This window comes from Planococcus citri, chromosome 1 (genome assembly GCF_950023065.1).
Source record: "Planococcus citri chromosome 1, ihPlaCitr1.1, whole genome shotgun sequence".
NCBI lineage: Eukaryota > Metazoa > Arthropoda > Insecta > Hemiptera > Pseudococcidae > Planococcus > Planococcus citri.
Genome location: NC_088677.1, coordinates 60835842 through 60863087, shown reverse-complemented (window position 1 = coordinate 60863087; position 27246 = coordinate 60835842). Strand labels below are relative to the sequence as shown.

The 27246-nt window shown below is 33.3% G+C and overlaps 5 protein-coding genes across 10 annotated transcripts; 2 read left to right on the top strand and 3 right to left on the bottom strand.

Annotated features, from left to right (window-relative positions):
• The first annotated feature begins 110 nt into the window (after window positions 1-110).
• On the top strand, window positions 111-1684 carry LOC135833170 (GPI mannosyltransferase 1-like). Its single transcript, XM_065346833.1, has one exon. It carries the CDS (start codon window positions 252-254, stop codon window positions 1482-1484), a length of 1233 nt encoding a protein of 410 aa, XP_065202905.1. The 5' UTR covers window positions 111-251; the 3' UTR covers window positions 1485-1684.
• A 3334-nt stretch (window positions 1685-5018) lies between these two features.
• Window positions 5019-10067, top strand: Xpd (general transcription and DNA repair factor IIH helicase subunit Xpd). Its single transcript, XM_065346822.1, has 13 exons — window positions 5019-5257; window positions 5330-5429; window positions 5500-5751; window positions 5823-6056; window positions 6138-6261; window positions 6326-6422; window positions 6497-6630; window positions 6699-7228; window positions 7316-7594; window positions 7663-7839; window positions 7916-8026; window positions 8107-8205; window positions 9742-10067. The coding sequence occupies exons 1-13, from the start codon at window positions 5253-5255 to the stop codon at window positions 9859-9861; spliced, it is 2262 nt and encodes a 753-aa protein (XP_065202894.1). The 5' UTR covers window positions 5019-5252; the 3' UTR covers window positions 9862-10067.
• Window positions 10068-10073: 6 nt separating this feature from the next.
• Window positions 10074-15824, bottom strand: LOC135833165 (uncharacterized). Its single transcript, XM_065346827.1, has 9 exons — window positions 14897-15824; window positions 14761-14787; window positions 12292-12336; window positions 12106-12141; window positions 11754-11940; window positions 11397-11604; window positions 11090-11283; window positions 10824-10968; window positions 10074-10710 (listed from the first exon to the last, which is right to left on the bottom strand). The coding sequence occupies exons 1-9, from the start codon at window positions 14940-14942 to the stop codon at window positions 10195-10197; spliced, it is 1404 nt and encodes a 467-aa protein (XP_065202899.1). The 5' UTR covers window positions 14943-15824; the 3' UTR covers window positions 10074-10194.
• Window positions 15825-15938: 114 nt separating this feature from the next.
• LOC135833166 (uncharacterized) lies at window positions 15939-22803 on the bottom strand. Its single transcript, XM_065346828.1, has 9 exons — window positions 20501-22803; window positions 20367-20393; window positions 18324-18368; window positions 18141-18176; window positions 17799-17985; window positions 17482-17689; window positions 17105-17298; window positions 16841-16985; window positions 15939-16730 (listed from the first exon to the last, which is right to left on the bottom strand). The coding sequence occupies exons 1-9, from the start codon at window positions 20544-20546 to the stop codon at window positions 16215-16217; spliced, it is 1404 nt and encodes a 467-aa protein (XP_065202900.1). The 5' UTR covers window positions 20547-22803; the 3' UTR covers window positions 15939-16214.
• An 83-nt stretch (window positions 22804-22886) lies between these two features.
• On the bottom strand, window positions 22887-26519 carry LOC135833163 (armadillo repeat-containing protein 8-like). 6 transcript variants are annotated; one of them, XR_010556417.1, is made up of 13 exons: window positions 26232-26518; window positions 26084-26157; window positions 25785-25999; window positions 25525-25715; window positions 25286-25446; window positions 25055-25217; window positions 24761-24982; window positions 24515-24694; window positions 24172-24399; window positions 23904-24098; window positions 23505-23651; window positions 23266-23377; window positions 22887-23201 (listed from the first exon to the last, which is right to left on the bottom strand). XR_010556417.1 is itself a non-coding variant. In XM_065346823.1 (13 exons), exons 1-13 carry the CDS (start codon window positions 26262-26264, stop codon window positions 23144-23146), a joined length of 2034 nt encoding a protein of 677 aa, XP_065202895.1. In that variant the 5' UTR covers window positions 26265-26519; the 3' UTR covers window positions 22887-23143. The 6 variants fall into 6 exon arrangements, 4 of the variants coding, with proteins under 4 accessions (XP_065202895.1, XP_065202897.1, XP_065202896.1 ...); XR_010556416.1 differs by having other exon boundaries at window positions 22887-23180; XM_065346823.1 differs by having other exon boundaries at window positions 23266-23432; window positions 26232-26519.
• Between the last annotated feature and the right edge of the window lie 727 nt (window positions 26520-27246).

Below are 27246 nucleotides of genomic sequence, written 5' to 3'. Positions count from 1 at the left end.
ACTTTATAATTTAGAACGTGTATTTTACAGATTAGCTGATGGACTCTGTGAACAAAGCGAAATCTAGAATACGTTTGTATCCACGTTTTATCGCCGACTGCAAAAACGAGAGCAGATTTTACGCAACGTGTATATTATCTAAACAAGACGACGTACAGCAGAATGCTTGTTTGAAGGAGTTCCAGAATTTCAAGAAATGTATAATATGTAGCGCTGCTAAACTTGGAACTCGTTTGTAAAGTTTGTATAAGATGGCTCCAGTTTTAAAGTTTAAACCAACCAATGTACAATACCATTTCGGTATTGGATTACTCGTTCGTGTCGTATTGACTGCCTACAGCGTAGTGCACGATTCTTACTTTAAATTAAAGTACACAGATGTAGATTACAAAGTATTCACCTTAGCTGCCAAAGAAGTTATTGCTCAACGTTCACCTTACAATTACCATACGTTCAGATATTCTCCCATCGTCGCTTATCTAGTAACACCGAATGTTCTTCTGCATCCAGTGTTTGGTAAACTTCTGGCTTCAGTTTTCGATGTATTGGTCGCCTATACGATTTATAAGATTGTTTTATTGATCTACGGAGTCGAGAAGAAAGCTTTACAGTGTGCTCAGTTATGGCTATACAATCCTTTACCGATTATCATCAGCACCAGGGGTAATTTGGATTCGTTTTCATCTCTGTTCGTACTTCTGACTTTGTATTTTCAATTGAAGGAGAACTATTTGGTATCCGGAGCCTTGTTGGCAGTTAGTACTCATCTTAGACTGTATCCGTTTGTGTTCGTTTTACCTTTCTTGGTGACTGCTGGCAGAATTACATCTGCGTTGACTTTAGGTCACACTTACAAAGACAAACTCAAGTTCGCATTCAGTTTCGCGACCACGTTGGCTTCTCTGACCGGATTATTCTATTACGTTTACGGATTCAAGTTCGTCGAAGAAAGTATCCTCTATCACGTGTACCGAAAAGACGTCCAACATAACTTCTCGTTGTACTTCTACGTTCAATACTTGGATGCATTTGTACCGGACTACGTGACCAAGAATTTCACCCTGTTTGATCCGAAAATCACCAAAGCCTTGTTGGTCATCGTACCTCAAATCGTGCTTTTGATCGCCGTCACCGTCAAATACAACACCTTACGCCATCTGCCATTCAACTTGTACTGCTCCGCTTTTATTTTCGTCGTTTTCAACAAAGTTCTCACGTCGCAATATTTCGTATGGTTTTTATCCTTGCTACCTTTGTTCTTACCTTCGATCACCATATCGAAGAACAAAGTGATTGGAATTCTATCGGCGTGGATCGGATCACAGGCGGCTTGGCTAGCATCAGCTTACTTATTAGAGTTCGAAGGACGTCCTACGTTTGCGGCGATACACGCAAGCAGTATATTATTTTTCTCTGTCAACGTTTGGATTTTGAGTACTTTTATCAATTCCTACAATACTCAATATCTGAAGAAAGTTGATTAGACTCAGTGTTCAGTTTCTGTTTTTTTTTTTTTTTGGAAATAAATTTTTAACGCTATTTTATATGGTTGTATCTCCATGCTACGTTGACAAAAGCGATCTCAGTTTGGAAATATAATTATTTCTTTGTTTGTTTTCACCCTAGCACACTGCTACCATCATATAATGGCGGTATAAATTATTCTGGGGTATTATTCAATTTATAGATTAAGCGTTTGACTCACTCGTATGTTTATTATAATGATTTTGATATCAACTGTTTTTTTTCTCTTTTCTGTCTTAATTTTTCAACATTATTTAAATCAACACGCACGCTTTTTTCAGTACTTAGATAGTTTTATTATGGAGTCAAAATATTATTGACAATAATGTGATTTTTTCTCTATTTAAAATTTAAGTTTTATTATTTAAGCTTAACAAGCTTGTGTGTTTTTATAGTTGAAAACTTTCTACATAATTGTAAGAATCGTACAATTCAAGAATTAATTTTATGTTTTAATCATAAGTGGAACATTGTAAGACCACTTAAAATTATGATTTAGTTTTAGTACGACATTTTAACGTTTAAGATTTTTTAATCGATAGGTTTACGTAGATTTTAAGACATTTTCGGTCTGTTGGATCTGTATTATGGTAATATTTTCATATTGTAATATTGTATAGTTATAGTTTTGTGTGTTGTAAAATATTATTTTTTTTGTTTTTCTCGAGTTGTACTCTTGTGGAATTACCTATTGCATCAATTTTTTTAATTTTTACCGTACTCTGGATTAGTATCAAAGTAATGTTAAATTGTTGTATAATTTAGAATTAATTTCTACATTAGTTTTGTGTAAAAAAAATAATAATTCATCGCGTTTGTAACGAAGTTCCACTCATTTCTTTAAATTTATTTATTATTATTGAAACGATTGGAACTTGAATTAAGTTTTTCGAGACAGTATCAAAGTAGAGATTCACTTTTTTAGTAGTGAAACATTTTTTCTGTTGTAAGTATTAATCCGTAAGTACTTTATTACTGTCTCGAAAAAAATGAAAATTTTAGAGCTCGAAAAACTAGTGAGAATCCACCGAGATCAAATTAATGAAGAAAATACCTCAATTTGTATTATCGATTAAAATAAATCGTATTGTTTGTATCGAATATTCGGATAAATAGAACCATTTTGCATCTTTATTAGCTATTTCTCATATCGTTGTCTTTATTTGTGTATTATAATTGATGGAAATTTTAAAATAAATGTATATTTTTTTTTTATTAAATGGTTTTTATTTATCAATAATTTACAAAATTAAAAAGAACAAGGAAATCACAATTGTACATACAAATATGACTTTGCGAATAAATAATTTACAAAAAACATCATCTAATGACACACTGCAATAATACTGAAAAAAATGTACATTATTGTTCTGGGTTACCTAACCTATGCTGTATCTGTATCTGGTACGATCCAAAGTATTGTAAGATGGTTGAAATGGTTTTGAATATGGTACACAGCTACATAGAAACAAAAATATACAAATCTTGCCATCAAATTTTCATTTTGAATGGGTTTCTACGGTGACTATTTTTCTAATTTATTGCTACCAGTGTATTGAGCTACGATTACCTGAAAAAAATAAAATTGGATTCAGAGTTGACTGAAAATTGAAAAATCAATTGGTTAGGGTTGCTTACTGAGAAACTTTAATAATCCATGTTAGTTGGCTGACAACTGAGTAAATCGTCAGGTTGACAATTGGCTGGTTTTGGTGATGGAGCTTCTGAAAATTGATGAAAGTTTGTGAGAGGGAAATATTCACGAGTGGGTAAAGTTTCTTTCGAAGGAATTTCAGTGGGTACTTTTTTGACGCTTGAGAAAAAAATTGTAAGCTTCCTCACCCCCTCCCCCTGGACTAAAAATGGGCAAACCATTCCATCGCATTCATGTTTTCATCTTCATTTATTAAATTGAGATGTGGTGGTTTTTTTAAATTTATTTTTTGTAAAATTGGAAATTCAAAAATTCAGTTTGAGGCTCTTAGAAAATCCAAAAACTGATTCTATTTCATTTTCTGCGCAGCGAGGTAGGAAATATCTCAATTAGATCAAATTTTAGAATTCTTTATAAATTAAATCAAGCAGATAAATTTAAATTTAAAAAAATTTACTATTTGAAAAATGCAATTCATTATATTACCTATTAAAATTTTCAGCCATTCTCGTGTCAATTTCTCATTGATTTTCTGATAATTCCTCGCAATTTTGACAATCATAATTTCCAACTGTTTCTGAATTCCTCGCAATTTTTTAATATTAAATTTTACAGCGCTTTTTAAAATATTTTTTAACTGTTTACTTCATTTTAAAGGATTTTCATACAAATTAAGTCAGTTTCAGCGGAAAATTAATGTTTGATGACTTCTAAAAGACCTAAATTGATAATTTCGATTTTTTTTGGGGGGGGGGAGTTGAAATGGATTAATAAATACACACTAGTTTATTTTCTTGAGAATAAAATATAGATACTACTTTATAAAACAATTTGAAAAACGAGAAAAAGTTTTTTTTAGATTTTTCAATTTTCAAAAATTTTACAAAAATTCAAATATATCTAATTCGGATTTGTTCAAATCAGAGTATGCCAGTTCAAAATGTTCGAGAGGGGAAGGCAAGGGCATCCTATATGAATTTTCAGTAGATAGTATCATAGTTTACTTAAACACAGAAAACTTATACCAAAAAATCGATCAAATTTATTTTCATGAGAAGGGACAAGAGCTTGAAAAATTCTGATCTCGAAGTTCCCCGAAAAAATGTCGAATTGTTTGACAAAACTTTCAAATCCAAAAGCACGATTTCCAAAGGACCATATCGAAAATTCTACAGCCTATAGGACTGAAAAACACGTCTTAACATTTGGGAGAAATTTCGTTTTTTGGTACAGACTACAGAATCCAAATTTTTTTCTTGAACACTGGAACCATGAATAGTAAAAAATTAATTCTTGAATCTTGATGAATTAATGAAAAAAAAGGCCTTTCTTGATCAGATATTGTTTAGATTTGTTCATTTTTTTTAAATATATGTATACCTACCTACCTAGTTGTACCGAAAATCGATAACAAGTCCACTGAAGAAGGATCATATTACTTTCGTTTTAAAGGCAAGAAAATCACCAGCATTTTTTGTCCAGCTTTTGAGATACAGAGTGTAGAGTGTAGAAGGGAGGCCTCGCAAGTTTTTTCGGAGCATTCTCTTCTCGGAGTTCTCGGTTCTCCACAATTTTGCAAAAAAATTGCAGACGGGAAAACTCACACTGAACCTTCAGGCTTCAACCTTCCAAGAAAAATAAAAATATTAAAATTCAGGGTTTACGTTTACTTTTCAAATAATGAAAATTCGAAGTCAAAGCTCTTAGCTCCTAATCTCCTATTTCCATGCATTATTTCCCTTTCAAAAAAAAAACACTTTTCCAGAAGGGGAAAGGGGATAGAAAAACAAAAACTCGACTGATAAAATTCAAAATGCTGTTAAATCTTCCGATCACTAAAGTCAAAGAAATTAAACCGGAGCGCATTGTTTATCATTTTTCGAGCTTTTTCAAACTTTCGTTATCGTTCGCAATCGAGTTTGAAATGAAATAAGCTCGAAATAAGCTTTCCTGTATTTCAGCTGTTGATCTAGTATCAATTCAAAACTATCTACGAAGCTGCCAAATGAAGAGTTCATCGGTTTCTTTGTTATGAAAATTTTCAGGTCCAGAATCAACGTATAATTCGGCAAAAATGATGTGAGTATTTGAAAACATCCCTAAAATAATCGTATACATTACCAAAATATTTCATATTCAATTTTACTGCAGATTGGACGTTGATGGCTTAAGGGTATTCTTCCCTTACGAGTATATTTACCCTGAGCAATATACTTACATGGTGGAACTGAAGAAAGCTTTGGATGCTAAGGTTCGTCTTCGTTGTCAACTTTTCCGAAAGTTTATCGTACTATTTTCCTTACATTTTGCATTTCTTTTAGGGCCATGGTCTCCTAGAGATGCCTTCGGGTACTGGAAAAACAACAACTTTACTATCATTGATTGTGGCTTACATGCGTGAGCACAGATACAGCGTCAACAAGTTGCTATATTGTTCACGAACAGTGCCCGAAATTGAAAAGGCTATCGAAGAATTGCGCGTATTATTCGAGTATTATAAAAAACAAGGCGAAGATCTCAATTTCCTCGGTTTAGTTCTATCATCACGTAAGAATCTCTGTATTCACCCGGAGGTGAGTAGAACTCTGAAATTAGTTAGTCGTCGATTCGTGACAGAAACGTCGTTAACTGAATGAATTTTTAGGTGAGTAAAGAGAAAGACGGGAAGATCGTGGATGGAAGATGTCACAGTCTTACTGCACCTCATATCAGAGATCGCCATTTATCGGACAATAGTGTACCGATTTGTAGTTATTATGAAAAGTACGAAGCAGTTGGAAAAGAAGCTTTGCTCAGTCCGGGAGTTTACAATATCGAAGATCTCAAAGAGCTTGGAAAAGATTTAAATATTTGTCCTTATTTCTTGGCCAGATACACTGTAAGTTTATATTATTTATATGTATTAATAAGATAGTTGGTTTCTGTCGTAAATTTTCTCATTGTGAATTTTTTTTTTCAGATTATACACGCTAATATTGTCATCTACAGTTACCATTATTTATTAGATCCTAAAATCGCCAGCGTTGTTTCTAAAGAATTGGCTAAATCTTCGGTAGTAATTTTTGATGAAGCTCATAATATCGGTAAGATTTAATTCCTCGAATCGTATCATGACATTCGAGAGGTCTAATGAAGTTTTTTTTTCAGATAATGTTTGCATCGAGTCAATGAGCGTTAAAATAAATAAAAGAATGGTTGAAAAAGCTATTGCGAATGTTAGTACGTTGGAAAAAACCATCATGAAGTGAGTTTCTCTATTTGGAAATTTTTCTTTTTTGGAAATTGTTACCCTACTAATTCATTATTTTGCATCGACAGCTTAAAAGAACGTGATGCTAAGAAGTTAAAAGAAGAATATCAAAAATTAGTCGAAGGATTAAGAGATGCAAGTACGGCTCGAGAAACTGATACAATACTCGTAAACCCCGTCCTACCTAATTCAGTTTTACAAGGTTTGCGATCATAGTAGTTTTACTATAATGATAAATTGATCGTATTCTATGTCTATCTTAATTTCCAGAGGCTATTCCGGGAAATATTCGGACAGCTGAACACTTCATTAGTTTCCTCAAACGTTTCATCGAGTACTTAAAAGTTCGGTTACGTGTTCAACACGTCGTACAAGAATCACCGGCTGGATTTCTAAAAGATATATATCAAAAAGTTTGCATCGAACGAAAACCTCTGAGGTTTTGCGCCGAAAGATTATCATCTTTATTACGTACTCTAGAGATATCCGAAGTGACTGATTTTTCTTCATTAGTAGTCATTACTCATCTAGCCACTCTCGTAGCAACGTATACCAAAGGATTTGTCATAATTGTCGAACCGTTCAACGATAAAGCTCCAACGGTTTCGAATCCTATTCTGTATTTCTGCTGTTTAGACGCATCTATCGCTATTAAACCTGTTTTTGAAAGGTTTCAAAGCGTTATCATAACATCAGGGACATTGTCACCGATCGACATGTATCCTAAAATTCTAGATTTCCATCCTGTGATCATGACTTCGTTAACGATGACGTTAGCTCGTCCTTGTTTATTACCAATGGTAAGTTCAATCTAATCACTGGTCGGATTTCTATTTAGTTGACGAGTTCTTCGTTTTATTAATTTGTTTATTTTGTTTGCGAAATAGATCGTCGCCAAAGGAAACGATCAAGTTACTATGACTACTAAATTCGAAGCCAGAGATGATATAGCTGTGATACGAAACTATGGCCAATTACTTCTTGAAATCACAAACGTAGTTCCTGATGGCATTGTTTGCTTCTTTACGTCTTACATGTATTTAGAATCAGTTGTCGCTAGTTGGTATGACCAAGGTATTATAGATAGTTTACAGAAGAAAAAATTACTTTTTATCGAAACGCAAGATGCTGCGGAAACCAGTATAGCTCTCATAAATTACATACAGGTATTTATTATTCGTCTTTTACCCAATTTGAAATGTCTCTCGGTAATTAGATGTATGATTTTTCGAAGGCTTGCGAATGCGGTCGTGGAGCCATTTTGTTATCTGTAGCTCGAGGTAAAGTCTCAGAAGGAGTGGATTTCGATCATCATTTAGGAAGAGCTGTTCTCATGTTCGGTATTCCGTACGTTTATACTAAATCGAGAATCCTAAAAGCTAGATTGGATTACCTACGTGATCAGTTTCAGGTTTGTTTCATTTCTGGGTAATTTTGTCTGTCTATTGGAACTGTGTCATTATCATTTTTTTTTTTTTTTTTTTTAGATCAGAGAAGACGATTTTCTAACTTTTGATGCACTTCGACATGCTGCTCAATGTGTCGGTAGAGCTATTCGTGGTAAAATGGATTACGGTATTATGATATTTGCTGATAAGGTAATCCATATTCGTACAAGCCTTTCAGTCTTTTGACTGCATCGAGGCTCATTTTTAATTTTTTTTTTTTTTTTTAACAGAGATTTTCCAGAGCTGATAAACGTAATAAACTTCCTAAATGGATACAGGAGCATTTGACTGATTCGATGTGTAATTTATCAACAGAAGAGGCTGCTCAAGTACGTACGAATAATATTTCTGTTACAAGGGAGGTATCCCAACTACCTCAAAAATTTTTGAATCGGCCGGAGCTATTGATCGAAAACGCATGTAAAAATATATTACCTGCCAAATTTTTGATGAATTTTTGAAAGTAAAATTTTAGCTAAAAACAAGGGGAAAAAATCAAAATTATATCAAATTGACCTAGAAAGGTGAAATTTTGGGTATACCCTATTTTCGACCCACCTAATCGATTGGAAACAGTTTTGAACCGTTTCTGACAGCTCTGGAGCCTCCAGCGATTTCATAACTGAAAATTTCTAAAATTCATTGTTTCCTCGACGTTTGACATAAAACACTTGAATTCAGCTTGTACCTCACTTTTGACATCTCAAGTCGATCGCGAATGATTTCTAGTCGTTTGGAGCCTCCTCGAAAATCGTCGATTTTTTTTTTACCAACTCATTTGAAAACTGCACTTATCACAGGTGAGAAAAATTAAATATTTTCAATTTCTCTGAAGTTGACATGTATGATGTTTGATGTATTTCGAATTGACATTAGTCCATTCATGAAATTTAGCTGGGTGAATGACCCAGAAGGTGGTTTAGGGGTTTCCAAAATGGTGAAGATCTATTTTTTTGTAAAAATTATTAAACGTAGAAAAAATCGACAAATTCAGATTGATGTTGTAGTTGGGCGTATTTTTTGAGATGTTGCGATAAAAAAAAATTCCCATCAAAATTAACCAATTTGGGCTGGAAAAACCATTAAAAAATATTTCTTTCTGTATTTTTGAAGATCTTTCACTTGTGTAAAAAATTCTGAAAAAAAATGTTTTTTTTTCATAACTCCACCCCTGAAAAAAGTGGTCAAATTTGTCGTTTTAAAAGCAAAAAATTCGCGTTTTGCCCATAAGATATGCTTGAAAAAATTTCAGGAACTTTCCACGAATAACCCTGGGCAATATCTAACATCCCTGCTAGTTTGAAAAAAATCAGTTGAAAACTGTCAAAGTTGGAAATTTTTCGCTCAAATTGTAATATCACCCTTTTTGAAAAGGTTGGAGGTGATTTGGCGATCTATAAATTTTATCACGGGGATTTTAGACCGTAAGGAACAACTTCCGCTGGTTAGTTTCGAAATTCGAGGACAAGGCCAAAACGCCTATTTTACCCGGCTACGCCCTTTTGTGAAAATTTTAAGTTTCAAAAAATTTTCGGAGGCTCCAGAACTGCGAAAAACTTTTAAAAACCGTTTCCAATTGATTTGTCGAGTTGAATATACGTAGAGTAAGTATATCCCAAATTTCAAGTTTCTATGTTAATTTGATGAAATTTTAATTTTTTCTGATTTTTGACCCAAATTTGACTTGAAAGTTCACCAAAATCGAAAAATGCACTTTGGCTAATGATGTATTTTTGCACGCTCTTCTCATTAAGATTCATCCTTTGTCCGGTTAAAAATATTAGCTGCGAGTTGAGATGCCTCCCTTGTTAGGAATTTGAAACCATTCGAATTGGTTTGATAAAACTTGATGATTTTTTTCACAGATTTCCAAAAGGTGGTTAAGGCTGATGGCTCAACCATTCAGTAGAGAAGATCAACTGGGCGTTTCTTTACTGACTAAAGAACAACTTGAGACAAAAAAATATGAACAAGGAATTCGATGAGAAATTGATGAGAAATTAACCGCTATAATTTATTTTGATGAACGTCCAGCCGATGGAAGCCATTAAAATATGAGGAGAAAAAAAATAATCATTTTTTTATACCCATAAATGAATTTTGCTACGGAATTTTACCTTTTGGAATTTTTATAGAGATTTGTATTCATTTTGTTTGTAAACGTATAAAGATTACATTTTTTTAAAAAGAATTCTTAGGCAATCATATTTATTTAAATTATTAATCACAAATGAGTTTAAAAATATTATACATTCCATTTGAAAGTTACATGAAATATCCAGCCTTACATCGATACCTACATTATTTATAGAGTAATCTTAATCTTCATCATCTAATGATACCGGAGCTGGAAATCTGATTAAACCGAACAATCCCAGAAACATATTCGCACTTTGGGCAATTAATTCATTTGTCGTATACGATTCTAAGAGTTTTTTTTCTTGGAAATCATCATTATATGCAATTATTTCGTGGAAAAGTAATGGTAACTGTTTCTTGGTTGCCATATGCATTACTTTCCACGCCATTTTCGGTATTAAATTGATACACATTCTTCTACTAAAATCTTTTGTGTTTGTCACAATCAAATCCGCTAATGCTTTGAAATGCTGCACGACCATCTTTTTTTGTTCGTCGTCTTCCAAATATTTTGGTTTTTCAACTGACGGTGATATTGTATCTTGTTTTTTCTCCGAGTTCTCCTTAGATGGTTGTTTTTCAACTGCAGTTTTTGGTTCTGGCATATTAGCGTTGACGTTCTCTCGTTCGTCCATTTTTTTTGGAAAATCGTCATCTTGGTCATAAGGTAACAATTTTATACTGTCTTCAAGTATCTGAAATGAAATTATTCATCGTATAAAAATATGTAGGTACGGTTTTTATCTTTCACGTAGGTTAGGTATCTAATACTGTTCAGAAGCATATTTTCAAGTCCGCCACTACTTACTTTAACCTCGCCTATTGTATAATCTATATTCAAATCTGGAACGAGGTTATCACTTTTTATTTTACTGTCAAAAAACTCCCTGAGAGGATCATCAGTGTGTGTAATCGTGAGTTGGGTGTTGAATCCAAGGTTATGAAATTCAATTCTGTAATATCAATTACCCAAATAAACCGTCGTGATTTGGTATGATAATAAATTCATATTACATATTTAATTTACGAGTTGTTTTCAAGGAGTAATTTCGTTTTATGTGATTTACAACTCACTTGACTCTACCCTTTGATCGTAAAATGTTTTCATCAGCTGCAGCCTTTGCATCTTGTTTGTCTGGTTGTATTTTGAAATTTGCTACGAGAGTAATTGGCTGCAATTTTTTTGCTTTAGGTTTCCCGGGTATAAAATTAGCTTTTATATTGATCGTCCATTTTGCATCTCTCCTATCTAGAATATATAGTTCTTCCTGAGTACAAAAGAGATATAATTAATTCAAGCACGTTTCTTAATTACATGTAAGTAGGTACATTCGTTTAGGTAACGCCTTATATTTTAGTTTAGCTACGAATAAGTACTCACATTTATCATTTTTATTCTGTCGGTAAATTTTGATGAGACTGGGACTTCTCTGGTGTTATCATTACTTGCAATTCGTATTTTTTCACGGGTCTCTTTATCAATATTATAATCTCCCTTTTCGTATACACCTGTTTGAGTGAATTCCGCTGTTTTGTTATCATAAGTGTGTAAATTTATTATTCTCACATTTGTAAAAGTTATCAACATTCTGAAATACAACAAATTATCACACAAATCATTATAGGTAGGTGCTTTTAGTTACAGAACACCCAAACTGCCTATATCGTTGTACAAAATCTCGTCTCGTAGCTGATACGATCAGAGTCAGTAAAACATCCTTAGTAAAATACTGATTACTTTTTTCCAGCGAAAACGTAGGATATTGGGTCCAATTTATGGATGGTAAAATCAGGATCTTTATTTTTCCGATTTGTAACAATTAAGTTATCAACTGTTGATTTCATTGAAGGACGTCCCATTCTATTCACTTGCACTTGAGTCGCTTTATCATAACCTTCCAACTTTTTTTCTACACTAACGTCGCCTTTAAATGATCAATAATAATGTCAGTATGATGATAGTGAACTACTTAATTATGGTCATAAATAGAAGCACTAGGAAGCACTATGCTGCATCAAGTAATATGTTTATTATCCAATTTTTTTCCCTGTATACTTGAAAAAAGCATTAAAAATATTCATCATAATACCGGAAATCTCCAAGCCATATTCTTTGGTTTTCCACCCTGAAACGATTAGAAATTCGTTTATCAGTAATGGTATAGGCATTAATGAGGTTCTTATGTAGGCGTCGATATTATTATTGAAGCCTCCTTATTTCTAGGAACATTTGCAATTATTCGTTTATTTCGGTACAGATATTCGAATTTACTTACATTTTATTTTTTCAGGTAAAGAATTTAGACATTCTGGGTTCTGTGCTGCAAAAAATAAATTTGACATGTTTAGTATTTGTACTTACTCATGTCTGATCGAGGTGCCCATCTTCGATCTGAACAAGACCGCAATTTTTGGAATAAACATGGTCTACTACTCATACCTAATCAAAATTACATATTTCAGATGCCCAAATTCAATTTTTGGAAAATTTTTGAAAATTTAAAATTGACTACTATAATTTACGAATGTTTTTTTTTTAATACGGTGAAAATTGATCTTGAAAGTAATTTAAACTCCCCCTGGCAGAATTTCAACATTTATAGTGATATTGGAGTCTCCAGCGCTATTTTCAATTTCTCAATGATTTGAAAATTTGTCCAGAAAGCGTAAAAATTAATTTGGGCAAGTAAAAATTGAGTTGTGGCTAATTCTCGACCTGTTTATTAAGTAAATGGTTTATCCACACTTGAACAAATTTTCAGATTGACTCTTTTAATACTTATTTAAAAGGAAAAAAAATTGAAAAAATCAAAAATTTCCTGTTCTTAAAAAAATGTTGAAAATAACACAAATGGCTGAATCATGTCCGAAATCAACTCTGCGAATCGGAATTTCACCATTTCGAGCTATTTTAGGATTTCCAGGACAATTTTCGATTTTTCAAGAATTTCAAAATTTCTCTACAAGTGTGTGGAAATTGATTTGGACTTCTAAAAATCAAGTTGCGTGACTCATTTTTGACCTACATATTTGACTGGTGATTTCTTTTTACCAATAGATAAGTCTCTAGCAGATAGGAGAATACAAAAAAGGTTCAGAAAGTTTTCCTCCCCTCACTTCGCTAATGCAACGTTTTAAAAAGTATAATAAAAGCGAGCTTCTTTTCATATCCTAAACTGAAAATTTGAATTTTTTTTAGGACAGTTATCTACGTTGGAAAACTGTGCTAATAATTTCATTGAAACGCTCAAAACAAGTTGAAAAATCAGAATTTAGGTACAAAATATTGATCCTTCTTTGCTTTTACAGAAAAAGTACTGAATGTGTTTTTCAGAATGTCTGGTCAATGAATAATTTAAATCGTACAGGCATTTTTGACAGCCTCTTCCCTCCGAAAATTTTTTAGAATGTTCAAAGACATTATAAAACAGCGAAAATTGACGTGAAAAATGTTGAATCTCCCCCTTCCCTTCTTTTCAAGTAAAGAAGTCATGAAGTGTTTGAAAAATCAGAAAAGTGTTCTAACAAAAGTCCTGTTGATGGAAGTTATGTTTTTTCAATTTGAAACTTTGTTAGACACCATGACAAATAGGTAGGTAATAGACTAGGTGATACATATTAAAATTGCAAGGGTTCAGGATTTATAATCATTCTTACTAAATATTTTTTCAACGAAAAAAAAAGTAAATTTCCAAAGGTCAATTTTGAACGATTTAAAATTCGCCAAAAACCGAGAAATCATTTTGAGCAGTTGAAATGTTGAGTTTGTGGGAGGAGGTTTCACACCATACTCTTCGCAAAACTTCAGCTCAGTTCACATCGTCGGTGGCAGACATCTCTAGAAGTTCTCTAATGCTTGAAAAAAAAACTAACAAAATTTCCAACACTTTCTAAATTTTCAATACACATCCCACCCTCATTTCTAAGTATAACCTAGGCAATGTCTCTAGATAGATGCTGCAGTTTCAAAAATAGGCAATTTTGTAATACAGCATTTTTTTGTTATCTTTCGAAAACTAAAATTGGGCTTTGTGTTTGGAGTCTTAAAAATTTTCTCTTAAAAAATTCATAGGTATACTTAGTCTTTAACCATTTTTTTTCAATTTTCAAAATTGGCCAAGTATTTCCAGAAAAACCGGGCCAAATGAAATTCAGCCCGCGATTTCCTATTTTTGGGAAGGAAAAAATGGTAAGAATTTATCGTTCACGAGCGTGTAAAGGTAAAAGCTGAAATTTGGCTGAAAGACCTCTCATAAAGGTGCGATGAACCGCTTTTAATCTACGAGAAGCCCGCCCCCTCATTCCCAAGCTAAGCCACAACTATATCTCTTCTCTCTCAAATCATTCTTGAACTTTCAACTTCTATATGGAATTTTTCGATTAAAAATCTTATATTTTTTGCTACTTATGGCGAGTGCATTTTTTCAAATGGAAAATAATCATATCTGATAAAAATAAGTAGAAAAAATCGAAATATTTCCAATTTCAGCGAAATTGAAATATACGATGTAGGCATACTTCGAGTTTGACATTAGTCTATACTCTAGACTCTGGCCAGAGAAATGAGAAGAAAATGTCAATCAGACCCTGTCTGAAAAGAACTAAAATTGATTTCTGAAATCATGAATGGCTTTTATGTTTGGTTATTGGTCCTTCAAAAAATGTCAGTCAGTTGAAGGAGCTTTGCTTGATTTTCATAAAGACATCAGGAAAAACTGAAAGCAATTTAGGTAGCAGGTGCTTACAACAAAATCCATCGCAGACTGTTACTTCTGAAAAAAAAACCCCGATTCAACGTTATCTCCATAATTATTATACATAGGCCAATTGAAATTGATTTTTAAAAAATTTCGCTAGATAATCTCAATGGTAGGTACGTACTTAAAAGGATCACAAGCAGGAAAACTGAAGAAAATGAGGTTTCCATATCCCTGTGGAATGCAGAACGTATAGGTACCAATAACAACTTACAATATCATAATACGAGTACAAGCAACGATTTTCAAAATCTGTAATCGTCGTATTTTTTGTGCGATAGTTGAAAATTTAATGATTCACGGTTTGCATTAAAAATCAAATCCACGCCAGCTTTATATGTTTGTATAGGTGTTTCTTCAGGCGTTAAAAGAGATTTGTTACTTGTGACGCATTGTTTATTTAAATCAAAATATGCCATTCGAAGGGAAAAATGAAGATTCGAAGCAGATGTGACACGTGTGAATCGATTATCTGCTTCATTCAAAACGTCACTTCAAAAGCGATTATGGTAACGATGCAGCAGATGTTCATATTTCAAATTTTTTTTGCAGAATAGGTAGTAGGTAACTCGAGAACGATAGTAGGTATGATTTCTTATGAACTATGTAACGCACCGTCGATTATCAGAAAAAAAATCAAGCCCCAATTTTTTCCCGATAGGCTCGAAAGGCGAAAAGCCATTTTTTGTTGCCAAAAAAGGAGCAGGGAGGCACAATTCTGCTCATTAAAATACCAGTTGGTTGATCTGATAAGCTTTCTTAGTTGCATTCCAAATGATAAGCTAATTTTATGGGATATTTTTCAACAAGGTAAAACGCCAAAATGTGGCCACCTAAGTTTTTTTTTTAGATGAATGCAACTTGGCAATCCGTAGATCACACTTACCTACTTGCAACTGGATTCAAAATCATATCAATAGCAAATAGGTACAGAGAGTTTCTCATTTTTTGAATCCCTGTTTTATTGAGAAAATACCTTTTGAAAATTACTAGTTTTTTTGGCCAGAAGTGGCCATTTTTAAAATGGTGAAAATCTAAAAAAAAATCAAAATTTTACCAAATTGACCTAAAAAGCTGAAATCTGGGTATACCCTATTTTCGATCCACCAAGTCGATTGGAAACGGTTTTGAACCGTTTCCAGCACTTCTGGAGCCTCCAGCAAATTGTTGTAGGTAACTCGAAACAAAAAATTTCACCAAATGGAATTAGAAAGCCGAAATTTGCTCTGCACCTTAATGTCAACATGCTGATTCGACTAGAAGTACTTTCAAGTTATTTTGGAGCCACGTGCTTTGGTAATTACATTTATTTAAATTATTAATCACAAATGATGTCAATTCTGTGCTTCTGCTTAAAAATATTATAATTTCCATTTTATGGTTATTCACATGAAATATCCAGCCTTACATCGATACATACCTATATTATTTGTTGAGTAATCTTAATCCTCATCATCTAATGATACCGGATCTGGAAATTTGACCAAACCGACCCATCCTTTAAGCATACTAACACCTTGGGAAATAAAAGCCCATCTAGGAACCGGTTCTAAGGGTGCTTTTTCTTGGAAATCATCATTATATGCTATTATTTCATGGAAAAGGTTTGGTAATTGCCTTTTGTGTTCCATATGCATTATTTTCCAAGCCATTTTCGGTATTAAATTGATACACATTCTTCTACTAAAATCTTTTGTGTTTGTTATAACCAGATCCGCTAATACTTTGAAATGCTGCACGACCATCTTTTTTTCTTCATCGTCTTCCAAGTATTTTGGTTTTTCAACTGACGGTGATATTGTATCTAGTATTTCCTCCGAGTCCTCCTTAGATGGTTGTTTTTCAACTGCAGGTTTTGGTTCTGGCACATTATAGTTGACGTGCTCTCGTTCGTCCATTTTTTTTGAAAAATCGTCATCTTGGTCATAAGGTAATAATTTTATACTGTCTTCAAGTATCTGAAATGAAATTATTCATCGTATAAAAATGTGTACAGTTTTAATCTTTCACGTATAGGTAGGTATCTAATACTGTTCAAAAGCATATTTGCAAGTCTGCGGCTACTTACTTTAACCTCGTCTATTTTATAATCTATATTCAAATCTGGAACGAGGTTATCACTTTTTATTTTACTGTCAAAAAACTCTCTGAGAGGATCATCAGTGTGTGTAATCGTGAGTTGGGTGCCGAATTCAAGGTTATGAAATTCAATTCTGTAATATCAAGTGCCCAAATAAACCGTCGCGTCGTGATTTGGCATGAAAATTAATTCACATTTAATTTTTGAGTTGTTTTCAAGGAGTAATTTCGTTTTATGAGATTTACAACTCACTTGACTCTACCCTTTGATCGTAAAGTTTGGTCATCGGCTGCAGCATTTTCATCTCGTTTGTCTGGTTGTATTTTGAAATTTGCTACGAAAGTAATTGGCTGCGGTTTTTTTGTTTTAGGGTTCACGGATAGAAAATTAGCTTTAATATTGATCGTCCATTTTACATCTCTTCTATTTAGAATGTATAGTTCTTCCTATGTACAAAAGAAATATAATTAATTCAAGCACATTTTTAATTACAATATATGTAGGTAGGTAGGTACTACGTTTAGGTTTAGGAAGGTAAATTTTGAAGTCATCTTCAAACCGCTTAAACATGCGCTTTATTATGTAGTTTAGCTACGAATAAGTAGGTAGAGGTACCTAGACCTACTCACATTTTCCATTTTTATTCTGTTTATAAATGATGACGGGACTGGGTCTTTTCTGGTCTTATCATTACTTGCAGTTTGTATTTTTTCACGAGTCTCTTTATCAATATTATAATCTCCCCGTTCGTATATACCCTTTTGAGAGAAATCCGATGTTTTGTTATCATAAGTGTGTAAATTTATTATTTTCACATTTGTAAAAGTTATCAACATTCTGAAATGAAATAAAATATCACACAAATCATTAGGTAGGTATGTACTTTTAAATACAGAACACCTAAACTGCCTATCGTTACAAAATCTCGTTTCAGTAAAATATTTACTTTTTCCCAGCGAAAACGTATGATATGGGGTCCAATTTATGGATGGTAAAATCAGGATCTTTATTTTTCCGATTTCTCACAATCAAGTCATTAACTGATGCTTTCATTTGAGGACGTCCTATTTTATTCACTTGTATTTGAGTCGATGCTTCATAACCTTCCAACTTTTTGTCTACACGAACGTCGCCTTTGAATGATCAATAAAATGTCAGTATGGTGATAGTGCATTACCTACTTAATTATGGTCATAAATAGAAGCACTACGCTGCATCAAGTAGTATGTTTATTATCTAATTTTTCCTCCTGTATACTTAAAAGCATGGTAAATATTTATCATAATACCGGAAATCTCCAAGCCATATTCTTTGGTTTTCCACCCTGAAACGATTAGAAATTCGTAGGCATTAATGAGGTTCTGTTCTATGTAGGCGTAGATATTATTATCAAAGCCCCCTTATTTCTAGGAAAATTTGCATTTGTTTGTATTTATTTCGGTACAGATATTCGAATTACATAGGTACTTACATTTTATTTTTTCAGGTAATGAATTTAGACATTCTGGGTCCTTTGCTGCAAAAAGTAAATTTGACATGTTTAGTCGAGGTGCCCACCATTCGATCTGAACAACGCCGCAATTTTTTTTTATGGGTAAAAATTGATCCTGAAACTAATTCAAACTCCCTCTTGCCAAATTTCAACATTTCTAGTGATATTGGAGACCCCAGCGCTATTTTCAATTTCTCCAGAATATAGAAATTTTGTCCAGAAGGCGTGGAAATTAATTTGGGAAAGTAAAAATTGAGTTGTGGCTAATTCTCGACCTGTTTATTAAGTAAATGGGTTTTCCACACTTGAACAAATTTTCAGATTGACTCTTTTAATACTTATTTAAAAGGAAAACATTTGAAAAAATCAAAAACTTCCTGTTCTTAAAAATTTTTTTGAAAATAACACAAATGGCTGAATCATGTCCGAAATCAATTCTGCGAATTGGAATTTCGCCATTTCGAGCCATTTTAGGACTTCCAGTACAATTTTCGATTTTTCAAGAATTTTAAAATTTCTCTACAAGCGTGTGGAAATTAATAATTTGGACATCTAAAAATCAAGTTGTGAACCATTTTCGACCTATTTGACTGGTTTATCTATGTGATTCCCTTTTATCAATAATAAGTCCCTAGCAGTAGCAGATGGGAAAATACATACAAAAATTTTCAGAAAGTTTTCATCCTCTAGTTTCGCTGATGCAACGTTTAAAAAGTATGATACGAGTAAAAGCTTCTTTTCATATTATCCTAAACTGAAAATTTTTCATAGATGATGCCTCGCTTTGCTTTTAAAAGTGATTTTCGATGGATTAATTTGAATTTTTTAGGGCAGTTAAGTTGAAAAGTTTTGATAATAATTTCATTAAAAATGCTAAAAACAAGTTGAAAAATGAAAATTTACGTATCAAATATTTATCCCTCACCTCTTTTACAAAAAAAAGCACAGTTAACGCACTGAAGTATTAGTAGAATGTCTGATGGTCAATCGTACAGGCATTTTTGACACCCTATTTCATTCGAAAAAGTTGTAGAATGTTCAAAGACATTGAAACATCGAAAATTGACGTGAAAAATGTTGAATCTCCCCCTTCCCTTATCCTTTCCCTTCCCTTCCAATAAAGAAGTCATGAAGTGTTTGAAAAAGTCCTGTTGATGAAGTTCTGCTTTTTCAATTTGAAATTGATAGACACCATGACAAATAGGAATGGTACCTACCAGAGTCCTGCACGGTATAGTTAAAAGTTATCTGCGTTAGTCACGTGTCGTGTGCGGTAAGCTACCAAATATAACTCATCCAAAAGCAGTTATATTAGCGTTAGCCTATGCGGATAATTTTGTAGTTAAAATGACTAAACTACCTGCGATTATACCGCGCTCTTATCGGAAATGTAATGTTCGATTCTGTCTTATCTGTTTGATGAGTCACCAAAATGTATTGTTGAGACACCAGAGAACCGAATGCGGTTAACGTATGGTTATTAACCTAACTTACCGCTGGTTGCGCGCGCCGACAAAAGTAACTGCAGTTTGTAACCTTTAGTTAAATTAGCCGATAGCTCCGGCGGTTATCCGGCTATTTTAACTTAACCGTGCAGTACTCTGGTACCTACACCTAGCTACGTACCCAAGTACCCATTATACTTAATTCTAGAGAAATTAAAAATCGCACGGGGACTTTTAGAATGTCAGAGAACGATGAAATTCGTTTGGAGGAACTTGATATGTGTTAGCTTCAGGATTAATTGTGATCATTTTTACGAAATATTTTTCCAACGAAAAAAAACAAAAAAAAATAAATTATCGAAGAATAGGTAATTTAAAATTATTATTTGAAATTCGCCAAAAATCGAGAAATCATTTTTAGCAGCTGAAATGCTGATTTTATATAGGAGGGAATTTCAAACCACACTCTTCGCAAAAATAGCATTCTTTTTCAGATCGGTGGCAGACATCTCGAGAAGTTGCCCATCAGGCAAAACTAAAAGCGATTTAGGTAGGTAGTGGGTATATAGGTACTTACAACAAAATCCATCGCAGACTATTATTTCTGAAAAAAAACAACGATTTAACGTTATCTCCATAACTGTTATACATAGGCTTATTGAAATTAATGTTAAAAAATTTCGCTAGATGTTCTCAATGGTAAGTTCGTACTTGAAAAGATCACTAGTAGGAAAACTGTGGGAAATGAGGTTTCCATATTCCTGTGGAATGCAGAATGTAGGTAGTAGATACCTTATAACAACTCACAATTTAAATGAAAATATGTCATTCTAGAGGGGGAAATAAAGATTCGAAGCAAATGTGGCACGCATAAGTTAAATAGATTCTGCTTGATTCAAAACGTTACGTCAAAGCGATTATGGTAACGATACAGCAGATATTCATTTCAATTTTTTTTTTACAGAATAGGAGGTATGATTTCTTATGAATATTGAACAATGTAGCGGACGTCGATTATCAGGAAAAAAACAAGCACACATTTTAAAGCGATTTTTTGTTGCAAAAAAGGGAGCAGGGAGGTACAAATTCTGCTCATCAAAGTTCCGTTCCGGTTGGTTGATCTGAATCAAATAAGCTTTCTTAGTTACATTCCAAATGATGAGCTAATTTTCTATGATATTTTTCAATAAAGTAAAACGCCCAAATGTGGTCACCTCAAGTTTTTTTTTTAGATTAGATACAAATTGGCAATTTTGAAAATTACTGGTTTTTTGCCCAGTAAGGAGTGATCATTTCTTAAAATGGTAAGAATCCGAAAGTGTCCACCCACATGAAAGCAAAATTTTCAAAACCTTGCCTAAATTCGAAACTACAATTTGAAACATTTGAAAAAAAATCCAGAAGTTACCTACCTAAACATTTTCATGATAATTATGTACCTATTTACAACTATCAATTTTTTCTTTATGGGATTCGAAAAACCATTAGGAGTACAAATAGCATCAAAATTTTGACGTAATTTTGAAAAAAGAGTAAAATGTTGTGTGACATAGCCGATATAGGTTTAGGTAGGTACCTACCCATTGTTTTGTGTGATGTCACGTGCTCACTCGCCCTACCGGCTACCACCAGTCTTCTCTACTGAAATCAGAAATGTTAATTTGTCCAAAAATGTCGTTCTAATTCATCAAAATCGTTAAAATTTTGCGCTGAATTCGAAAATCGCTATCATTTTTTGTTTCGACTCCCCTCGATAGCGTTCCTCACCCAAATTAGATTGAAGTTGGGAAACAAAAACTTTTTTCAGAGTCAAATTTCTGCAAAAAAATTGCAAAACTCTAAAAAAAAAAAAAAAGAGAGAACAATAAAACAAAACCTACTAAATATTACTGAAAAGTGAAATTATGGAATAATCTATTTCAAGTTGACATTAGTCTCGGTCGCCCGAAAAGGCAGGTAGTAGTTCCCAAAATAAAACTTCGCGACTATATTTTTTTAAATAAAATTATAAAATATGGAGAAAATTAACGAATTTGGTCGTTTCTCATATAATACATTGTGAGAAGAAACTTTTGGTAAAAATTGACCATTAAAGTTAAGTATATGGTGAGTTAGCGAGGGTTGAAAAAAAAATTAAAAAACAATTGAGTAGCGAGATTCTGCGTGTTTGATGTTTTGAACCCCTTAAAAACTTTTTAAAAAACAGGGTTACTTACTTGCCTTGAAGAAAAATATTAGAATTCACCCGGTCTATACAGACGTAATCCACTAAATTACCTACATACTAAATTTATGAACCCTAAGGAAATATGTAGATGTACTTAGTTAAGTACTTACACTCCACTAATTGTTATTTCTGATATAAAAAAAAAGGTTAAGCAACTTTAACTTCGATTGTTTAAAAAATTCGCCATTTTCGATTGTACGTACTTGACAAGATTATACACAATGAAACTACCTATATGAGGTGAGTTTTCCATATTTTTGCCAAGTTCCGAGTACCCACCTATATGTAACCGTTTACAGTATACCCAAGTACTATATGTATGTATAATCAAGGTAGTATACATAATTACATAATATGTAGCCATGTAGGTATATACGTCAATAAAGTGTCGCGTCGGTTTTCAAAATTTTTTGCGTAGTTTTTTCAACTCGGATATTCAAGATTTACCAATTCATCGATTGCTTTAAAAATTAAATCTACGTCAGCTCGTATTTGTGTAGGTGTTTTTCGAGTCACTTGAAGTACCTACGAGTATTTCGTTTATGAAAATGTAACTTGTGTGAATCGTTCTACTAGATACAACGATTGCGGTTTTCGAGCAACGTTATACAGCAGGTTTTAAGTCTGAGATTGTCCAACAGAAAATATGTACTTCGATAACTATAGAAGCACATATTATTTCTAATGAACAATATTGCGAAAAAATAACGCCACACAAAAAAAAGTACATCGAAAGACTTGATTAAAAAATTATCAAAAATTTTGAAAATTTTCCTTTAAACCGGATTGAATTTTTTCCAACGAACACCGAAGAAATTCGAATAAATATTCCAGCTCCAAAATTCATAATTAAGTTAAAACACAATCGAATAATTTCAAAGATCAAAACAAATTTAATCGATCGTACATCATTACGATATACTTCGGAATTGTATGTATATCTTCAAAATATAACAATAATTAATATACTTATAAAGTATTAAAACGTTAAAATTTTAAAAGAAAAACATATATAATTCTGAACACTACGATAAAAAAAGCGAAGTAATATTACAGCGATATAATAATTTATCCAGCGGTCTGCGTCCAGGCGATATACAAAAACATACAACTATTTAAGTAGGCTACTACTGATCACTAAACTGCGTCACAGCCGTTTTAACCCTGCGAACAAAAAATTCGTTCCTATTTCCGTATTTTAAATGTGAAAAGAAAACGTAGGAAAATTATTACACAGTGTTACGCTTACTTATCGAACAATAACGTATTGGTTGTATTCATCAGCCGGTTGAGAAGCGCAGGAATTCCTAATTCTCTGAGTTTTGTTTGCCTTTCCGTCGAGCCACTTTCTTCTTTCCACACTAAATTAGAAATACAGAATGTAGAGGCAACTTGTAACTTACCATTTGGACTTATCTGGAACAGAGTTTAGCACATGAATGACAATTTGCGCTAAATTACCGCTCGCGTCCTCTTCCTCTTACGTACCATGTACTCTGATAATTTTTTCAGTATGTCTTCGTTATTCATTATAAAATCTTTGGCCGAATCACCGTCAGCGATGTTTGCCAGTATACATAACGCTTGTTCTTTTACTTCGGATGGATGATTTGCGTCCAGTATCATTGTAACAGCCTTAAAAATCAAAATAGACGTTTTAATTTCATTTATACGAGTACAAACAGCGTTGTTTAGTGAGTTAGCCTACTGATTGCGGTGTATTATATGATGGCAAGCGATAAGCGAATGAAAATACATAGAGTTTGTTTAAATGTATTTATCACAGTTCTACATAATTAAGTCATAAACGAAGTCAAAAACACACACCGATATTATGTAAAAAAACACGAAAAGTAACAAAAAAAGCAGTAAAAATATTTTATAAACCTGTATTATCTCATTTCCGTGCAGATTCATTATATAGTCGATATGCGGCTTCGTGCACAGAAGGTTTCGAAGCAGACCTAGCGTCTTCATTAAAACATTTACTTCGGAATCGTTAAGTAATCGGAAGATGTGTTCGATACCCAAGGTATTCAAGATGAGCGTTTTTATTTTTTGTTCAGCTTGAAATGCCATGTTCTGCGAAGAAAATTCGAATATTAGTCGAGAAATCGAAAATATAACTGCGAAGCTCGTGAAAGATCTAGCTTACCATCAACGCCCAAATACCATTTAATCTTAAAGCCGGATCAGATCTTCTGGTTAAATTGCATAATAAATCGACAGCACCGGATTCTAAGATTGGTTCTTTGGATGGAGAGAACTCGAGTAACAGGTTACACAAAGTAGATGAAGTAACAGTCAGCACGTCATCTGATGCATTTTCCAATAATCGCATTAACGGTTTCCACACAGAGTGATCCTGATTCGCACATATAGACTAAGATAATGTTTTTGGTCATTAGCTTAATAAAAAAAATAAAAAAAAAACTCAAGCGTACGGGAGGGAAGTTACCTTTAATTACCGAATACTCTAGTTAAATATCCATGCTTACGTGAAATGTAGTCCGAAGTTGCTGGACGCTACGAGATAGAGAGTGTAAACAACGTATAGCTGCTAGTTTCACCTTCGTGCTAGGATCATCTAACGCGTTAACGATGTGTTGTACTAGATTCTCAGATTCGATGATTTTCTTCCTAATGTCTTCGTCGTTCGAACCGAGCGATGCGAAAACCTGAACGATTGATAAATTTGAGCTTTTGGTACTCAACGATCGAGAAAAATGAACGCGAATTCTTACTCTAAACGCTGCCTGCATCAACTCTTTGCGAATTTCTTCATTTTTAGCAGGTGGTAAGGAACTATCGCTTTTGTAATTGACAAACGTGTTCAATACACCGATTAAATGATTTGAAATAGCTGCTAAACGTTGAAGCTCGACGTTCACTTCGGTCAAATAAGCCAACGTTTCTGCCGTTTCAACTCGTAGCTTCCATGCATATTTATCTTGACAAAGGTACACCTAGAAAAAAGAAAGCTCAATCAAACAACCATCTTTTCGATAAAAAAGAGAACACTATGTCGAATAACGTACTAAAACTGGTAACGTTTTATATAATATCTTGGGATCTTCAGCGGAAATAGCACCAGCACGATACAAAAACGTGATGCATTTAGCGACAGCAAGTTGCATCTCTAAAGGTTTATCTCGGGCCATCAAAGCAACCAATAAATCTGGCACTGATTTTCCTTCAAAACTGTGTAAACACAGGTAAGTTAGAACAAGCTTTGCGAATTTCAAGACAGGAATTCGAACTTGACTTACTTGGCGGTGGCAACGGAAGCAGCTACGGGTTTATTTTCATGGCATAAACTAGCAATGCAAGTTAAAGTAGGCATTAAAACGGCTTGAAGAGGCGATCGCAGTAAAGCTGCTAATGAAAACACTGCTCCTTCATCCCATAACATAGTTTGATGTTTTTTAGTCTAGAAAAGAACAAAATGATTACAGCGTTCAGTCAAATAAGTAATAAAAATGATAAAGAATGAAGATAATAAACATACTTTTATGGAATAACTAAGAATGGTCGTGATTGAAATTTGATTAGCGGTTGAATGCATAATCAAACTAAGCATATGTGAAATAAGAGACTGATCTTGAAATATTAAATGCACCGGAGCGCAGTTGTATTTGAAAATTGAACAAACACATCGAAGACAGTTCTCCGAGAATTGATTATCGTCGGTTAATATACCTGCAAACACAGGTGCAATTAGAGATACAATACGCTAGTTACAATAAAACGAACGTACTCGTTGCTTACAGTTTAAAAGTAAAGGAACAACGTCAGCTTTAAGTAATTCTTTAACATGATCTTCGGTTCCTTTAGCCAAAGAACCTAATATAATAACAGTTTCATTGCGGATGTCGACTGGTTGCTCATAATCGCCTAAAATCTGTACTAATCTTGGAATAACTCCTTGTTGAATGGCATTTCCTTTCTGTCTGTTACTTCCGATCACCGTATTCTTCAACTGACTGTGGGTTTTTTTCAAAATTATTAGAAATTAAGCGACATTATTCGAAAAATGTTCGAAATAGGGTACCGAAGTATATACGTACATAAGAGCAGATAAACACTTCGGATGTTCTGAGGAATAAATATCATCCATGAACGAACGGCTGCTTTCAACATCCTATAGAAATACATAATTAATTACCAAAGATAATCGAACAATGATTAAAATCGAAGAAAAGCGATTCAACGTACCATTAGAGGATAATTTTGTATCAACATCGCCATTCAATAATAACACAGATGACACTGCTATTTTATGCAGTCATATTTACACAGAATAACTCGGTCATACACTCGGTCAGTTCATCAATTCTTAAAAGTCAATGTTCATAGCACGATCGTGAAAGTAATTAAATGATTTAGAAATAAGTTGATAGAAATTGTGAGAAATTAATTCAAGACCAAAATGTGAACCAAACTTCAAACTTGCTCATTTTCGAATAATTTCACTACTCACTACTACAAACATAAAGTTACACTGTGCTTCATCGACTTGTTGTGCTTGTGTGAAAAGTCACAGATGAACTCATGAAAATCCCACGATCCCACGAACGAAGCTTTAGCTAGTTTTAGCATAATCCTGAGGATATTTTTCCGAGTAAAAAATTTCTCATTTTTTTTTACCTCGACTTTGAGTTTGACTGTTTGAGACTTTGACTCTTCTTAAAAATGTGTCAATGAGCTCAAATTTGTTGAAGCATTTTTTCGTGTGATTGTTATTTGTTTCTATTCTATATCAAAGCATAAAAAAGCATTCTAGGCATTTTTCCACTTTTACTTTTTAGGGAATATTCGAAATTTCGAATATTTTACATAGGGGTGTTTGAGGCTCTGAACTTTGAGCTACAGAAAATCTTTTCTGTATTTTCTGTAAATGCCGAATTGTTTGCTGTAAAGCGCTCGAACACCTCTAATTTCAAATTTTCACAATTAATTTAATATTGCAGGAACTGTAGGCACTATTTTTTTCGCCGCGAAAGAAGATGGGTACCTAAATTTTTGTTCTGTCTCGTCACTAAAGAGTAAAGACTAAAGAGTACCAATGAAAAAAAGCTCAGATATATAGACAAGGTACATAGTTATCTACGCAATTTAAACAGATTTATTCTAAAATTTTCTAAATTCAATAGCATGTTACCTACATATTTTTTGATGTGTATAATGTCAATGACTTTTTTCTTTGTGTACTCCGTATTATAGGTAGGTA

Bases quoted from the DNA above. Each gene is read 5' to 3' on its own strand.
- LOC135833170 (XM_065346833.1), top strand. From the start codon at position 252: ATGGCTCCAGTTTTAAAGTTTAAACCAACCAATGTACAATACCATTTC.
- Xpd (XM_065346822.1), top strand. The intron at 5,430-5,499 runs GTTCGTCTTCGT...CATTTCTTTTAG, and splicing joins AGAAAGCTTTGGATGCTAAG to GGCCATGGTCTCCTAGAGAT. The intron at 6,057-6,137 runs GTAAGTTTATAT...TTTTTTTTTCAG, and splicing joins ATTTCTTGGCCAGATACACT to ATTATACACGCTAATATTGT.
- LOC135833165 (XM_065346827.1), bottom strand. From the start codon at position 14,942: ATGGAAACCTCATTTTCTTCAGTTTTCCTGCTTGTGATCCTTTTAA. The intron at 12,142-12,291 runs GTAAGTAAATTC...TAATCGTTTCAG, and splicing joins TTTACCTGAAAAAATAAAAT to GGTGGAAAACCAAAGAATAT. The intron at 11,605-11,753 runs GTAATCAGTATT...GTTGTATTTCAG, and splicing joins TACGTTTTCGCTGGAAAAAA to AATGTTGATAACTTTTACAA.
- LOC135833166 (XM_065346828.1), bottom strand. From the start codon at position 20,546: ATGGAAACCTCATTTCCCACAGTTTTCCTACTAGTGATCTTTTCAA. The intron at 20,394-20,500 runs GTACGAACTTAC...GTTTTTTTTCAG, and splicing joins CCTACTAGTGATCTTTTCAA to AAATAATAGTCTGCGATGGA. The intron at 17,299-17,481 runs GTGAGTAGGTCT...TTTTGTACATAG, and splicing joins ACAGAATAAAAATGGAAAAT to GAAGAACTATACATTCTAAA.
- LOC135833163 (XM_065346823.1), bottom strand. From the start codon at position 26,264: ATGGCGATGTTGATACAAAATTATCCTCTAATG. The intron at 26,158-26,231 runs GTACGTTGAATC...GTATTTCTATAG, and splicing joins TACAAAATTATCCTCTAATG to GATGTTGAAAGCAGCCGTTC. The intron at 24,695-24,760 runs GTAAGAATTCGC...TCAATCGTTCAG, and splicing joins TGATGCAGGCAGCGTTTAGA to GTTTTCGCATCGCTCGGTTC.